General features: G+C 43.0%; 1 protein-coding gene across 11 annotated transcripts in view; it reads right to left on the reverse strand.

Moving 5' to 3' along the window:
• Positions 1-17,904, reverse strand: part of RREB1 (ras responsive element binding protein 1) — a 305,141-nt gene that overhangs the window by 60,639 nt on the left and 226,598 nt on the right. For all 11 annotated transcript variants that reach the window (XM_033934745.1, XM_033934751.1, XM_033934744.1 and 8 more), the window contains one exon: positions 2,988-3,126. In XM_033934745.1, the coding sequence (XP_033790636.1) occupies positions 2,988-3,126 (139 nt within the window). The remainder of the gene's footprint in view (positions 1-2,987; positions 3,127-17,904) is intronic.

Raw genomic sequence — 17,904 nt, forward strand, 5'->3', positions numbered from 1 at the left:
TTATGCATGTTAACCTATAACCTGTTCTGAGCTCTTTGGGGACAACAAGATAGAAAACAGATTAAATAAATAAATAAATAGCGTACACCCTCATTGGTGTGCCTAAATGGAGACCTGGCTGTAAATGCACCTGCTTAAGTGTGCCAAGCATATCTCGCAATTGATAGTTATTTGATAAGTTGAGAGCATATGTGGAAAAATACAACAGTAAGGCAAACTGCAAGATCCAGCGTTGGTAGCAAAGGAACGTGTGAAGGTCCCTCACCAGCCCCACACACAGCGGGTGTCAGCTTGAACCAGGAAAAGAGCAGTACTGTTAAGTGCTATGCCGATCATCAGGTGAGGAGGCAGAGGACAGGAGCACTGATAAGAGCAATGCTGGTTGGGGGAGGGAGAAGAGAATATACACTAATGAGCTGTCCGATGTGATTTGAAGGTGGCAAGAGAGGGGGGACTTGTAGGCAGGTGGAGCGAGTATTTAAGACAGAGAGATAGGGAATAGGCTGTGGGGAAGGTAAAGCAAAAGCCAAAAGACTAGATAGTAGGGCATCAGGATGTAAGCCTAGGAAGAAAAACATGAAGACTTTAAATTTCTCCCAGAATGCAGCGGGAAGCCAATGGGGAAGTCAACTACATTCTTAATGAAAAGCCAGGGCTGGATAAAAATTACCGATGCTTACAGCACAGACTGCGTGGGCATTACAAATAATCCATAAGTGAGATTCTTCATTGAACTGGTTAAAAAAAAAACAACACAAAACACACACTGAACCTCAGTGCTATATTTTTTTCTGAGCAATTTTAATAATGCCAGATTGCTTTGCTTTTCTGGAAGGTTCTTGTCTGGCCTAGGGTTACCAGATTTCCGGACCTGAAAATCTGTACTCATGGCCCCGCCCCATTCCACCCACAGCCTGTTTGCTCGTTGGGACGGCATCTGCGCATGTGCTGGTGTGATGCGATGATGGCACCGTGTTGCATCCGCACATACGCAGATGCTGTCCCGACGTCATTCATTGCTAGCTTTTCAAAACCTAGACAAAGTGCAAGGTTTTGAAAAGCCGTCAGGACATGTCTGTGAAAATCCGGATGTCTGGTAACCCAAGTCTGGCCTCCGATCAATGAGTATAAAAAGGGGGTGGTGAAAGTTAATAATTGTATTAAAACATGGCAAAGATGTCTAGTCTTTGTAGACTGCCTCACCACGATAGCCAAAACAAAAAAATTGATCCGAAGATTCCACAGAGAAAAAAAACCAAGTTGACCCGAAGATTCCACAGAGAAAAAAAAACAAGTTGACCCGAAGATTCCACAGAGAGGTGGTGTCAGAATCGCACTAGCACGGGACGGTGTGCACAGCAGTGAGCGTTTGCTTTGGGAGATGGTATTGAGATCGGACTAGGACTGGACGGTGCAGAAAAGAGTACTTTTGGATTGTTTAGCCTTTCCACGTATCTTTCACCCTAGGACTAGCAGGGACCCCTGAGGAAGACTTGTTTGTCGAAACACGAACCGTGTTGGGTCCAGTGTTCCCAGCGGACTAGGTCCTTAAGGTGTTTATGTGGATTGCTACATATTTATGCATTTTTAATAAAGTCCATTTCAGGAACATCATCTTTCCACAGTGTTTCTTTGGTTTCTCACCACGATAACCCAAATTTCTAACCTTGGTTTATATTCAAGTTGACCTTTTTCCCCCTTTTTTTGGGTGGTAGTGGTGGGAAGGTTACCTCAGTTTATATTTGGATGGGTTTACATTTGAGTATACAGTATAAATATATAGTACTTGAATTTCTAATGTGTGTCTATGATGTGTTTCATTGGATTATGCTGACCATTGTATATCTACTGTATGTTATCTAAATGTCCTTCCATGCTATTATGATATCATCTGCATTGTACAGACATGTTATCAAATTTGTTACATGATTGCTCTACAGTGTTGTTGAATGTGTATATTTCTGATACTCTAACATGTCAATCCTATTACTAGGTTTCAATCATCCATTTCCAAGTGAACCTCATTTACTGTATTTATGTTAATGTTTGGTCATTTCACTATTATTATGCTGTTAACATAATATATATAAATAAAACAAAAACATAAAGGAAACAAGATTTTACCTTTTTTATTTGGACTAACAATGCATTTTATGAGTAGTTTTCAAAGGTAACCCCTTCTTCCTCAGGATCAGGCTTACCTTCAAAAGCTAATCATAAAATGCTTTAAGTTAGTCCAATGTTTTTGTTTTATTTCTATATGTTAATATGTTAGGTGCCATCGACTCGTTTTGGAGACCTAGTGACTTGACGATGATATCAAGTTTTCATGGTAGAATACAGAAGTAGATTGCCGGGCCTTTCTTCTGCGCAGTATAAATTTGATGTTGTCACCATTGTCGCATCAGACGTGATCCTCTGCCTCCAACACTATCCATCTGCTGCTGCCCAGATGGGTGGTACATCGTTAGTCTGACATCTCAGAAGAAACCTCTCCGCCTTGGGAGGCCCTGCTGCTAGTGAAACTACTGAGGGCAGAGCTTTCAGCTTCTCAGACGCAAGCAAGCCCCAGTGGCATGACAAGCCCATGTACTACGATCGGAGTTATTTCTACCATTATGCTGTTAACAGAGCAAAGTTTTATATTAAACTGTACTTGCTGTACACCATCTTGGGTGAATATCTTCATAAAGGTGGTTAATAAATTCAAGCAAATAAAGAGAGACAAACAGAAAGGAAAGCTTCGGAAGGGAACAGCAGTCAGCAAAAACTGTTTCTACAACATGGGTGATTGGGGCATAATCAGGGAAAAAAATATTGGTCACAAGAAATATAGACCTTCGTTATTCCCCCCCCCCCTAAAAATTACAGCGCCGAGCAAACTTTGGACAGATTCTAATTGGGTTAGAAGCACAGATATGGAAAAAGGAAAAAGCCCTATAAAACTGAACGACGTATAGTTTCTCTGGTGCTTCCATCATACAGACCTTCTTAGCAGGCATGGGGTCCTCTGTCTCGGCTTCATGACTCAGCTTCCTCTTGGCCGATAGCCGTCGGCGTTTGAAAGGAGATGGAGGGCTTATGCTTATGACACTGTTGGGATCCTTCTCATGAATCTTCATGTGCCTAAAAGAGAGAAGGGAAAATACAAGCTTAAACCTCTGCCCATACTAATATATTTCACAGGACCCATAGACTGGTGAGTCTGACATCAGTGCTGTGCAACATGGTGGAAGCTAGTGATAAGAACAAAATTACTGGTCATATGAACAAAGAAGGATGAAGGGGGGAAAAGATCCAGCATGGATTTAAAGAAGGGAGATCTGTGCCTGCTAATTCTAGTTAGTATCTATTAGAATTCTTTGAAGACGTGGATAAGTATGTGAATATAGGTGAACCAGTTTGTAAAGTTTATTTTAATTTTCAGAAAGCATTTGACAGAGCCTCTCATGACAAGATTCCTTATGAAAGTAAAAAAAAAAAAAAATTACAGGATAGGACACAATTTTACTGTGGATCACCAACAGGTTAAAAGATAGTGAGCAAACAGTCAAACTAAATGGTCAATTTTTCCCAATGGAAAAGGAATAAAAGTGGAGTGCTTCAGGGATCTGTGCTGGAGCTGGTAGTGTTTAACATGTTCATTAACAATCTGGGAAAAGGACCAACAAGTGAATTGATCTAATTTGTAAATGACACAGAACTATTCAAAACAGTTAACATAAGCAGACTGAGGAAATGCAGAAGGACACTGCTAGACTGGAGACGCATCCTAACTTTTTTTCTGAGTTATTCCATGTTAAGAACGCAATTTTCCTGACACCCACATCATTGCAAAGTCCATGTGTACCTTTGTTTTGAAAACTGGCTAGGGAAGAAAGTACCTGCAGACACTTGAACCTCCTTTTTCTGGTGAAAACAAAGCATGCTTTAAGCCTTGCCCTCAAAACAGCCTTTTCATATGACTCTGATAAAACAGCATAGGGGTGTAAATGCATTAAAATATGTGTGACAACAGCCTAATGTGAACTTTTATGTAGATGGTTTGCATGCATCCCATGGGACTTCAGGATAGCATTAGGGCAGAGTTGTTAAACATCTGTATATTAGCTTTATAATATACACTAACATCATACATTTATGTGGCATAGTTATACCTGTCCCAGTGTAATTTTGTGTGGGAGATGTTATAAATAATCTGGGACTTTCTAGGAGAGTATTTTATAAGGGCATATACACATTACGTTCCTCTTTATAAAACAAGTTGGTTCTTTGTCTTACTTTCTTTAGACACACCATTATAAATTACCATATTTTTTGCTCCATAAGACGCACTTTTTCCTCCCCAAAAGTGGGTGAAAATAAGGATGCGTCTTATGGAATGAATACCGCGCCTCCTTCCCCCCCGGGTACCTTATAGTAATCCCAGTAGTCCAGCACTTCCACCAGCAGCCTTCCACACACCCACAGTGCTGAGCGTGTAGGAGTACCACCTCCCCATTCTGGGCGAAAAGGTGTAGCGTCGCTCCCGTCCCTTCTCTGGTTCCTTGGAGGTTAGCAGCAGGCCCAGACTTCTACTTCCAGGGTGGCCAGGGGCTGGGCTACTATATATAGGCGGGGGGGGAGGGGGAGTCATGTTAGTAGTACTGTGACATCCCAGGACTAATTTTTGATCATTTTTAATTGGTTTTTCCCCTTATATTGTATTGTTTTCTTATGTTATTATATTATATTCCTATAAATTTTCAATAAACTATTCTATGAAAAGGAAGGTGCCTTTCTTACCATACGATTGCCATCAAAGATCACTTCTAGTTCCATACATATGTGTCAATAATGCTGATGTATAATGCTATTGGTGTAACATTTTGTAACCATTATCCACCACTACTCACTATAGCTTCAATGATTTTTTAGTTTCATATGTGAACCCTAAAGCTTCCTCCGATACCACTATATATTTAATTGGCAAGGTGTCTTATGAAAGCAGGGCCTAATAGATTCCGTTTATGTCCCCCCTTCCACTACTACCATTGTTAGTGAATGTACCAGGCTTCCCGCCTACTGTACCTCCTGTAAATATAGTTACCAAGCCCTCCCCCGCTCAGTTTTTTTCTTTCCACAACGTGGTCTGCATCCCGTTCAGCTAGTTCCTTTTAGTCAGCTATATTATTCCGTGTTTCAACATTCCATTCAATTATTTTTTCGATTTTGCAATACAAATAATCGATATGCCTGACAAAATGAAACCGGGCTTTAAATGATGTTTGAAATGTAATCAAAAAATGTCTATCATGAACTCTCATTCGGACAGTTGATCTATTCAGCCACACATATGGAGTTGGTCGGTACATTTTTATCGACTTCCAACACTGACTCCACAGCCCTGGAGTTAAAGTCAAGAAGCAACTTCCTATACAATTAAACTCCTTTCAAGGGAAAAGGACATAACAATGGTGAAGGAGGAAGGGAAAGGGATGGGGTGAATAATTCTGACTCCTCCAAGTATCATCCCTGCTACAGGTCCAATTCAATTGCTTTGTGTCTTTTCTTGTTGGGGGGGTGGGGGGTTAAGGAGTGTAAAAGCTCAAGTGAGGTACTCTTCTGCTCAACTGACTCCAAGTTCTCCAACTGGGTTAGGGGTGACGGGACAAAAGCGCGCGCCAACATTTGAGAGCGGACACTTGAGCGCAAGACTTCAGCGCGCCGCTCTAAAAGCTTATCTTAAAGGGCTGCCATGTTTTCAGGAAAAAGTTCAGTTTTCTGTATAATGGGGGGGTTACAACCCAAAAAAAAAATCTCAGGAAGGACATACAAAACTCCTAAAACTAATAAATTATGCCCTATTGGAAACCATAGGAGGGACCTACCTAGACACTACCAGGTCATGAGTGGGTGTTTGTATGAGTGCAGTGGGTAGACCTGGTAGTGTCTAGGTAGGTCCTTCCTATGGTTTCCAATAGGGCATAATTTATTAGTTTTAGGGGTTACAACCCCCCAAACCCCCCCCAACGGCAGCGCCAACACTATTAAGTAAAGTGGGGGGCTTCCCCCCAACACCCCCCGTCAGAGCCCTTTAAAATAAGCTTTTAGAGCAGCGCGCTGAAGTCTTGCACTCAATTGTCCGCTCTCAAATGTCACCGCGCGCTTATGACTGTGAACCGGGTTAGGAGCTGCCTTGGACAAACAATCCAGGAGATGCACAGTCCAGTCATCACGGTTTCACTGGAGACAAAAAAAATACTTTGGCCACAGAAATTCCCCCTCCCCCCACCACAGCAAATGCAGCTCTTACCAACAGACTTCTTCAGAAACAGACCCAACTTTCCTTTTAGTCTCTGCTCTTCTGTCAGCAAGTGTTACCTTTAGTAGAGAAGGCAAAAAGAAATGGAGAGCCTTGCTGGGGGGGGGGGGGGGAGAAAGATAGGTATATCCCCAAAGGACCAATTAAGCCAAAATAATGAGCAGCCCTTTTCTATAGAAACTTGCAATTCCTATTCTCTAACTGCTGATAAACTAGTCACCAACCAAACCAGGAGCTGCACAGCATCCATCTGCCACCTGCTGGAGATAGAATACTGAACTGTCTGAACCGCACAGAGTTCTATTAAGGCACAGCACAATTCTATACTATCTCCACCTGCTGGTGGATGGACACAAAACCCACATGTCCTAAACTTGTCTTGTGCACATGACAAGGCCTGGAGTGTTACTATTCAGGGAACAAATTAAAATGATAGGATGATGGAAGGCGGCTAAAGCTGTGAAATGTGAGAAAGGTGACATGCCCCTGCGAAATAAGAGTTGCAAGCTGGCTTCCACCACTTAAGTGAACCCACCACTGATCCTAGGGTTGCTCTTCCTCCTCTCTCATGGTCCTCATCTTCCTCTCTCTCTCTCTCACTATGACCACAGCTTCCTGCACTCCCCCAGGGTAATCTTTGCTACTGATTATCTTCATTCCCATTGCAGCCACTACCATAACACTGTGCCCTACACAGGAAAGAGGAAGGAGGTGTGAGAGACAAAGAAGGCAGAAAGGTGGTAATGAAAAGAGGTCAGTAAAAGGGAGGCAATAAAAAAAAAAAACACCTGCCAACAGGAGAAACAGTGAGTAACCACTAAAAGAAGTCAGCCCGGAGGGTGCCAGGGGTACTAAGCACCCTCGTATTGAACAAGCTCCTTCAAAGTATCAGAGAGGGGTAACTTGTATTTTGTTTGATACCCCAAAGGATTTTGAAATGTTGGTGCTTATGATTAAGCAGGGACAATGGTCAGAGAGGATATGTTAAAAGCCACAGGGAAGAATGTTGAAAATGTCACACTCCAGTGTGACAGAGAATATTTGGGAGGGAGGTTGGGTGGGTGTGGGAGCGACAGAAAAAAAAAGGAGGGAAAGGAAAAAGAGAAAGCAAAAGGGGAAAAACTGAAATGGAGAAATGAGATGAGATCAGGCAAAACCAAGAAGTTGTAAACAACTAAGGGCTAAGCTGCGCTAGTGGTTTTAGCATTGAGATGGCGTTAGTTCTTGGCACGCAGTGTGTGCTAAAAACGCTAGCACGCCTTAGTAAAAGGAGCCCTAAAATTTGGAAAGTGTTTATTTCACTTTTGAAAATTGGCATTAATTTTAATGGCATTCAAGTTAAGTTAATATAGTTTGCACAGTAATGCTTTAACACTAGCTCTCTTGTTGCTGTCCCATTCTTTCTCATGGGTAACTAGAAAGTTCTATCAATGCATACAGTGTCAAATGTGTGGAAATGCACAAATGCATTTTTGGAGGGATTTGCAAAAAACTGTCAGCCACAAATTGAAAATCAGTTTGCTTTACAAGCAAAGTCCGACTTCAGGTCATCAGGGGTAAGTCCAGACCCTATGCTCTCTTTGGAAAAAGGCATGCACACCTTCCAATTCCAACATCAGTGGCAGACACCACATAACCTGGAAGAGGAATCTAGGGCCATATTTCTTCTTCCCAATGAGCTTATTAAAGAGTAATTCACTCCTACTTCCAAAGCTGTGTATTTCGAGAGATACAAGGGCATGCACAATGCATCCTCCATGTCGGGGAAAAGAATATAATTTTTCACATGCAAAGTGTGTACACTACAACAGTAACGGTGAGGAAAGTTAACAGTGAGCACCTTCCCACCTATATAAAGAGGATGCTCTTGTTTGGCTGAAACTAAGAACTAGGTAAAATGTGTTTGTGAAATAGAGGAAATAGGGTTAAGGGGCTTACCACCTCTGTGGACACATAGCTTGGTCTGAAGTAGAAGCATTAATCCACCTGTAAAAAGAAAGTAGCCCCCACTGTGCCTCATATATTTCATTCTGGCTTCAATGCTTAAAAAGAATGCCAGGCCACGTTATATCTGAAGCTGCTCTCTTTTTTTAAGTTTAGATATTTGAAATCATTTGGAACATATAGGTGAGAAGGAAGACAAGACCAGAGTCCAATACTCTAGACCCTCAGACCCATATCACAAAGATCAGGCACAGGGCCATGTAGGACACTCTACGGCTACGCTGTGGAAGAGTTCAGAGCCACCAAGCATCATTTCCCCCCACCACAGATGCTCTGAGGCACAAAGCTCTGTACTCCTGCTTACCAGGGGATCAGTGGAAGGGGGTTATGTGGAATCTTCACCTCATGACAGGGTTTGACTGACTTAAAGAAGAAACTCCATATCATAGGCTAAACCAGTCTTGCTTTTCTTAGAGCTACAAGTCCAAACTTCTCCTATGCAGTGTGACTACCATGGTAAGATTAACTTTTATACAGCTACCAGCAAAACAAAGGCTCTCTTGCTGTCTCACCTTTCTGGCAGAAGACAGACCGATGAGAAAATGTGCTATCTGTGCCTTATCTCAGGAGAAAAGCATGGTCTGTTTTGCCCTATTTTTTTTTTTTTTTTTTCTAAATATATACAAGTGAGGCCCTGAATTTGGAGTTTCACAATAGGAAACATGAAAGGACAAGCAGAACAATGCTGACCCTCTCCCCCTACTCCCAAACACACACAAAAAGCATGATTGTGGTGAGAGTTATGTGAGGGCCTTGCTTGTAGTTGTGGAACTGCCAGCAGGCCGTGGCAAGCCCCAGCTGAGAGATTTGCATTCTCATCATTACTTGCTATTATCCTTATGCGAACTTTCACAACACCTCCTCCCTCAACAAAACTAATGCTGAGTGATTCCCTACCCTGCACTGCTATCACTGCAATATGAGAGCGCCTCTACAACCTCTTAAGCAAGGTTTTTTTAATTCTTCTTTTTTGCCTGGATTGTAATTTTAAATGGCAAATCATACAAGTGCTAATTTAAAAAAAAAAGTGCATCTGGAAAATGTAAAGTTCACAATGGCCTAGATTCATTAAGCTAACAGATCGTATCCCGACTAGTTTGCGACCCCGACCCGATTCACTAACCTTCCTCCCGATCCAATCCGCGCATGCAAGTGAGAGGAAATGGCATGCAAAGTTGGAAGGCAGCAATTCACTAAACTGAAGAAACACCGATTGGGCTGGCCAATCCAAAAAGAAGCGACTGCTGAGGACCAGTCGCTCACATCCTTGCCGACTGTCCTGCTCTCTGCCGCCCTGAAATCCCAGCCCTGCAGCCCTGAAATCCCATTTTCAAAAAAATAAAACCAACCACATAAAACATTTTAAACACATCTCCTGCTCTCTGCCGCCCTGTCCCTGCCGACTCTCCTGCTCGCTGCCGCCCTTCCCTGCAGTGCGAGCCCATGGTTTTAACTCGCGGGTTAAAAGTGTATTCTGTTCCTGGCTGCAGCGTGTTCTGTTCCATAAGTACAAATATCAGGAATTTTGCGTTTTGTCTTCACATGTTTCTTACAGGACTGTGCTTAGAACGCCAGGAGTCCCAGTTTCTCTACTCTTTTTTTCAGAAGCCAAACATATTCTGTTCCAGCACCCCCCCCCCTTGTTTTTTACCTCGCTTTTGCGGAGAGCTAGCGCATGCACGGACCACATCTACAGGCAAAGAAGATGGTCTGCACATGCGTCTGGATCGCTCTGCAGTGATCCGTACAGTCGCTGTGGGGAGTGCCTCAAATCGCATTAATTTGCATGAGGAGGCATAGTGAATTGGTCGCCCAAGAACACTCGGCCACGGATCGGATCTGATAGGTTTCATGTTTCAAGTTTATTTATTATTTAATTAATCGCCTATTCCAAATACTAAGCGATGTACAAATTGGTAAAATAAATTGTAAAATAATTGAGTTTAGTGAATCTAGCCCTATGACTGTCACACCTGGAGCCACCTCTAGGTTGATTCAAAGGCACTTTCCAGAACAGATGCTTGGGAGGGTAAAACAAGGTAGGGATGTCTATTGATGTCAGAAAACCATTTCAGCCTAATGTGGCTTAAGACACCTACTTCATGATTCTGTTAGCCACAAGGAAAGCATTTCTTGCAGCCAAAAAGGCTTTCTGAAATATTGCAGTTTTTAGCAAATATGTATTTTTAGTCCAATAAAAAAGAGTGCATCTTATTTTATTTCTATTTATTACCTTTAAAAGTGGATTAGCATAGCTACCTAATGTTCCCTCTAAGCCAGGGAAGCAGCTGTGCAAGTCATGATGTGAGCAGCAGTTGGTTTGGGCTGGGCTGGTGAGCTGGAGGAAGGGGTGGGGTGGGGGTGGGGGGTCACAAAGGCAAGTGTCTGCCTCCGCTCTCTCCCTTCCATGCAGCATCAGTTCTCTCTCTCTTTCTCTGCACCTTCCATCTACTGTCCGCCCTCTCTCCCTTCCATATGGCATCTTCTCTTTCTATGCCCCTTCCATAAACTGTCTACCCTGTGCCTCTTCTCTCTTTTGTACATGATTCATTTTAGCTTCACTCCCTCTCCATTTTTCTGTCTCCACTCCCTCCTCTATGCTCTGACATCTCTCTCTTCTTCTTTCCTTCCTTCCCTTCTCTCCCCCATGCTCTGGCAATAACATCTCTTTCCTTGCCTTCCTTTCCATCTCTCCCTCCCCCTCCATGCTCTGACATCTCCTCTCCTTCCTTTCCCCTTGGTCAGGCATCTATCTTCTTCCCTTCCCTCTCCTCATGCCCTGGCATCTCTCTACTCTCCTTCCCTTCCATATCTCCCTCCACCTCTATACTCTGGCACCTCCTGTCCTTCCTTTCCCTCCCATCTGCCTTCCTGTCCCCTTGGTCTGACAACTGTGTCCTTCCCTTCCCCTCCATGCCTTGGCATCCCTCTCTCTCACCCTCCATAGTCTGGCATCTCCTTCCCTTCCTCCCTTTCCCTTACCTGGTCTTCGTTCACCCTTTCTCTCCCCAGTCGGATGGGGTTGGCATATCAAAAAAATTCTATCCCAAAGAAGTAGATTTAAGGCAGGATTTGATGCCCGGGGAAAGATTTGAGGGCAGGTATTAAAAAATGTGCTACATAGATGCAGATGCAGCTCACGTGTTTTTCTACAGCAGATGGTGGCAGAAAATGTGAGCTCAAGAGACTACTGTCATTCACATTCCCCAATGTCTCACTTCAAAATAATATTGGTAGGGTTATCGTGGGAAATCATCCTCATGTCATTGAAGAATGCTGGTGTAAAAGGTCTGAGGTTGAGACAGACACTAAAGAATGACACGGGATGGTTTCCTATGGTTATTCCCAGGTACGGAGATGGTAACAAATTCTGTCACCGTGTCATTCAGTGGGCCTAGGGGTCCGGATCTAAAAGGAACCAAGAGAAACTTTTGGACCAAAAAACCAAATGAAAGCAAACAGCAGCAGTAATCGACTTGGTTGAAATGTTCCTTCTTGGCTTGTGGTGCTGTCCACCCTTGGCACTAAACTGAGGGCCCGATATTGAATGCAGCCATCTATCCCATCATTTCCCTGCAAATGGTGCCTTATGTTAGGCATACAAATTGGTGCACACAGCTGGTTTGCAGTTGCCGCTTAATTGTTTAGCAATCTTAATCGGTGCTGATAATTCGCAATTCACACTTGATGCCAATTGACATTAATGAAAAGTTACAAGCACATCTTGGTTGGCATATTCTGTCAAGTGCTGCACACAAGCTCTAGTGTGCAAACTTGAAAAGGGGGCATGGCCAGGGGAGAAGAATGGGCAGATCAAGGGCGCTCCTAACATTTATGCACATTATTATAGAATACACCTGATGTGTGCACAAGTTTAGGCCTGCTTTTCTTTGACCTAAATGGGTGCCTCTAAAAATTATGCGACGCACTGGCACTTAGCGTAATTCCATTAGATGCACGTACCTTTTGTAGATGCGCTGGTTAGCACTTATTTTTTGAGCCTTTACCCCCCAATTCTGTAAAGTGCGCCTAAAGTTAGGTGCCAATGTAGGCACCTAACTTAATTGAGAAACAGGCTAACTCAACCCCTCTTAAATGGCATTAATTGGAGTTAATCGAAACTTAGGTGCCTAACTTGGTAGGCGTGATTCTACAACATTTAGGCACCTAGTGCAAAGCGCACTGTTAAAAGTGGGCATGGTTAGGGAGTGGATCGTGGACGTGTTTTTGAGTTAGGTGCCATTGGGCGCCTAACTTAGGCCAAGAAAATAAGGTGTGCCTAAATGTTAGAATGCGTAGGCAGCGCTAAGCACCTCATAGAATCACATTTAGCGCTGCACTGTATGCACAAAATCCATAATGTGCAACTGCAAGGGGGGAGGGGCATGGGGCAGGTCAGACGTGCCTAAGACGCACATGAGTTATAGAACGCTATCAGTTACACGCCTGACCACAGTTAGGTGTAAGCATTTACACCCGGTTTTGAGCTTGTGCAAGTGCTCATGCCTTAAGTTAGGTGCGTAACGTAGGACTTATGCTAGTATTATGAAACAGCAATCTCACACATAATTGCCAATATAGAATTTGCTGTTAGCACACATCATCCTGGCACCTAACTTTGGGCAACCTTTTATCCCCACTAATACATAAACATGATGACAGATAAAGGTCAAATGGCCCATCTAGTCTGCCCATCCGCAGTAACCATTATCTCTTCCTCTCTCTAAGAGGTCCCACGTGCCTATCCCACACTTTCTTGAATTCAGACACAGTCTCTGTCTCCACCACCTCTACTGGGAGACTGTTCCACACATCTACCACCCTTTCTGTAAAAAGGTATTTCCCTAGATTACTCCTGAGCCTATCACCTCAACTTCATCTTATGCCATCTCATTCCAGAGCTTCCTTTCAAATGAAAGAGATTTGACTCATGCGCATTTATGCCACATACGTATTTAAACATCTCTATCATATCTCCCCCTCTCCAGCCTTTCCTCCAAAGTATACATATTGAGATCTTTAAGTCTGTCCCCTTACACCTTATGATGAAGACCACGCACCAATTTAGTAGCCTTCCTCTGGACCAACTCCATCCTTTTTATATCTTTTTGGAGGTGTTATACAAGGGCATCAATACCTCCTTTTTCCTAGTGGCCATACATCTTCCTATGCATTCCAGCATCCTTCTAGCTTTCGCTGTCAACTTTTCAACCTGTTTGGCCACCTTAAGATCTTCACATACAATAACACCCAAGTCCCGCTCTTCTGTCGTGCACATAAGTTTTTCACCCCCTAAACTGTACAGGGGTTGAACCATGGTTCTGATTTTTCTTTGTCTTTACTCTGTAAGTCCTGGATTGTAGGAATCCTTGAAACCGTGTGTGCACCTTTCCTGTGATTCCTATTGTTTCTAGTATTTGTAGTGGAATGTCATGGTCTACCAGGTCAAATGCTGCGGTGAGATCTAGTTGTATAACCAGCATTTTTTTTGCCTGTGCTGAGGTGTTGTCTAGCTGTGTCCAGGAGGGAACCTAGTAGTGTCTCTGTGCTGTAGTTGGTTCTGAAACCAGACTGTGTAGGATGGAGTAAGTTGTGGTTTTCTAGGTAGTTGGTGAGGTGTTTGGCTACAAGGCCTTCCATTAGCTTGACATATAATGGTATTGAGGCTATGGGTCTGTAGTTGGATGGTAGCTCTGTTGTTACTTTTGGGTCTTTTATGATCGGGGTGATGATGATTTCGCTGAGGTCTTGTGGGAAAAGGCTATTTGTGAGCATGGATTGTATCCATTGTATGAGGAGAGTGCAGAATTTTGTGATGGAGGCTTTTAACAGGTATGGAGGGCAATGGTTGAGGTCGCAGGCTGCATGGCTGTATTTTTGGTAGAGTCTGTTTAGGTCGGACCATTGTATTGTGGTAAAGTCGGACCAGGTTGTGTCTGCTGCAGCTGATTCTTTTTCTGTGGGGGGCATTGTGATCTCATCAAGGTGGATTGGGGTTCCTGCGAAGGTTGTCCTGACTGTTGTAATTTTGTTTCTAAAGTATTCAGCTAGAAGGGTGGCTGAAGGGGGTGGAGTGTCGTTATTGGCCAGGTAGGGTTTGGTGTCTGTGAGTTCTTTTAGTAATATGGAATAGTACCGTATTTTTTGTGTCTTGAACTTCTATGCCAATTTGGTTGGTGTAGTGTGTCCTTCTCTTCTCTTTTCTTTTAGCTTTTGCTTGTATTGTTGGTTTAGTTTTCTCCGTGATGTTTTTGTGTGTTCTTGATTACTTTTTACTCTATTTTCTTTCTAGTCATCTGCATTGTCTTTTGAGTAGGAGTAGTTCGTTTAATATCAAACTTTGGTTTTATGATAGGTCAATTTGAATACGGCACATAAGCATTCCCCTGAGGAAGCCAATTAATATGGTGAAATGGAGGCAGTCCCTGTTGGGATACATGAAGCTAAGTGCACTAATAATTTATAAAGTTGAATGTTTTGTACCAGAAATAAGCCACAGTTTCACTGAGAGAGTTGTTTGGAGCAGAAATTCAAAAGCAGTCTAAAATGCTTCCTTTTTAAAGATGCCTACAGCTGATTTTTACAAACGTATTTACTTCTGTACTTTTTAACTTTTTCCTTTTCTTATTGTATTTTCCTTTTATGTATTCTTTCTAAGAAATTGTAGTTCTTCCCTTTTTTCCCCCCACTGTTTTCAGGTCATAAGTATGTTTGTTTAGTTTGTGTATGTCTAATAATTTAAAAATGTTCATCTCCTAGCTATTTTTAATTACTTTGTACAACACTTTGTATCTTTGCATAAGCGTTTAATCAAAATTTAAATAAACTATGAAACTATGACTGAAAATGACCCAGTAAGTTGGATTAAACATACCCGGTATATGTCCAACAAAGAGATCTATTAGCCCTAAGGGGTCTTGAAGTCTCTTTTTCTCTCATAAAAATTTACAAATAAAAGTACCAATTTTTGTGTAATCGATAGGATTTTACTTAGTTGTGACAGTTTGCACAGAAACCATATAGTGTTTGTATACATAAGTAGCAATCAAGATGGGAACTCACATCCCATGCAAGTTTCAAAAGAGACACTTAATAGGTGCCCAGGTACACCAGACTGGTAAGAACATAAGAAGTGCCTCTACTGGGTCAGACCAGAGGTCCATCATGCCCAGTAGTCCGTTCACACGGCGGCCCATCAGGTCCAGGACCTGTATAGTATTCCTCTATCTATACCCTTCTATCCCCTTTTCCTTCAGGAAATTATCTAATCCCTTCTTGAACCCCAACACCGTATTCTGTCCTATCACACTCTCTGGAAGCGCATTCCAGGTGTCCACCACCCTTTGGGTGAAGAAGAACTTCCTAGTACTGGTTCTGAATCTGTCCCCGCTTAATTTTTCCGAATGCCCTCTCGTTCTTGTAGTTTTCGAATGTTTGAAGAATCTGTCCCTCTCCACTTTCTCCATGCCCTTCATGATCTGGTAAATCTCTAAGTCTCCACTTTTCTAGGGAAAAGAGCCCCATTTTCTCTAATCTTTCAGCATATGAAAGATTTTCCATACCTTTTATCAATCGTGTCGCTCTTTTCTGAACCCTCTCGAGTATCGCCATATCCTTCTTAAGGTACGGCGACCAATATTGGACGCAGTACTCCAGATGCAGGCGCACCGTCGCCCGATACAATGGCAGGATAACTTCTTTCATTCTGGCTGTAATACCTTTCTTGATAGTACCCAGCATTCTATTCGCCTTCTTAGAGGCCGCTGCGCACTGTGCCGACGTCTTCATTGTGTTGTCCACTATTACCCCCAAGTCCTTTTCTTGAGTACTTTCACCCATTACCAGCCCTCCCATCATATAGCTGTATTTCAGGTTTCTTTTTCCTACATGCTGTACTGTTTATATAGCTGAAGTTTTGTAGTTATATAAAAGCAGGATGCATTTGGTGACAGACTACAAGAGGACGTGAAAGGACACCATTGTTTCCATCAAAATTCAGCCAAGTATTCTACCTTCTCCTTTGCTTGGAAACCCGCCAGGTATTCTACCCTGTCCTTTGCTTGAAAACCTCTTTCAAGCAAACTAAAGTAAAATACAGCATCAAAATCTTGCAAAACAAGAGAAGCTGGGATAACTTACTGTTTGCTAGTGCCAGCATGCTCTAGGCAAACAGGTCAGACAGGTTCAGCTTTATTTCCCTTGCGCAAGGCATTTGTGTGATGAGGAAAAACTGCAGCCAAACACCACCACATAACCTGTGAGAAGGAGGAGGAGTGGAAGGGAATAATCTGCTATTCTTCCTTCCAAAGAACTTCAGGGAGTTTACTTGCTAACAAAATTCTATACATACTCCAGTCGATATTCAGCTAGGGTCAGCATTTCTTTTTTTAAACACTGACCGCTGCAGGCAGAATTAACCCTGGACATTCAATGCTGGGCCATATCTGGGTACCAGCATTAAATATCCTGGATCACACTGGGATGTGCTGGTCACCAGAGTGTAAACAAACCATGGCCGATACTCAGCCAGGACCCGTATAAGGAGTTTTCAAGTCATTCCACCATATCGCCTTATCTCCTTTTCCAGACCCTATTGTTGACATAACAGAAGCCTACATAACTGCCAGCTATAGACCGAATTCTCCCAAACCTCCTGGACCCCCACCTCCACAATAAAAGCTCATCACCACCCAGTTCCCTTCTGGATCCTACCACTGTGAGAACAAAAGCCCTCCACCCCCACTGCAGTAGGTCCCCCCCCCCTGGGCCTATCAATGTTAACTAGTGATCCAGTGGCTAAACGTGGCTAGAGCAAAGCCCACTCGCTCCTGCCCCTAGTGGCTATGGAATATAAATGGAGGCCATGACCTTTAAAGGTAGTAGGCCTCGCCCTTGCCTCATTTATCCCCTGCAACACTAATAATGTTAAGGTATACGCAGAGAAGGGGTAAGAGGCTTTTACTGTGGCAGTGGTAGGGCCCAGGAGGATTGGAGCCAGAAGAACACGGACTGGCACAAGCCGTTACCTGGCAGTTATGTAGGTGCCAGCTGATATTCAGTTATGACAACAGCTTAATTAATCAGGCAAAATAAGACTTTATGTAGTCCTACATAGCCGGTTAGCTTTGCTGGCATCGGCACTGAATACTGTCAGCACCTGCATAACTGCTGGAGCTTTCCCAACTCCACCCCATTATGCCCCTGTGCGGCCTAGTTCCCAACTGCCTGGATAAGTGTCACTGAATGCTGGCAGATACCCAGTTCCAAGTGTTTTAGAGCAGGCAGGAACGTCACCTGCTACTGAATCACTTTGAATAGCGATTAGACTGAGCTTATATTTTTTTTATGACCCTTATTGTTTCAGTGATCCATTGTAGGATCACAAGTAAGAGGAAAATGATCATCCTTTGCCCACTCCCTTTCTACTTAAGAATACAGTTTGTCCTCTCACCCCAATTGAGAATTATTGGCCATAGTCAACCCTTGATTTAACAGGCCCAGATTTAACGGATTTGGATTTAACAGAACCCAATTTAATGGATTTGACAGTTTTATGTCAGGATTTCTTCAAGTTATAAGCTGTTCAGTACTTCCTC

This window comes from Geotrypetes seraphini, chromosome 2 (assembly GCF_902459505.1).
Source record: "Geotrypetes seraphini chromosome 2, aGeoSer1.1, whole genome shotgun sequence".
Taxonomy (NCBI): domain Eukaryota; kingdom Metazoa; phylum Chordata; class Amphibia; order Gymnophiona; family Dermophiidae; genus Geotrypetes; species Geotrypetes seraphini.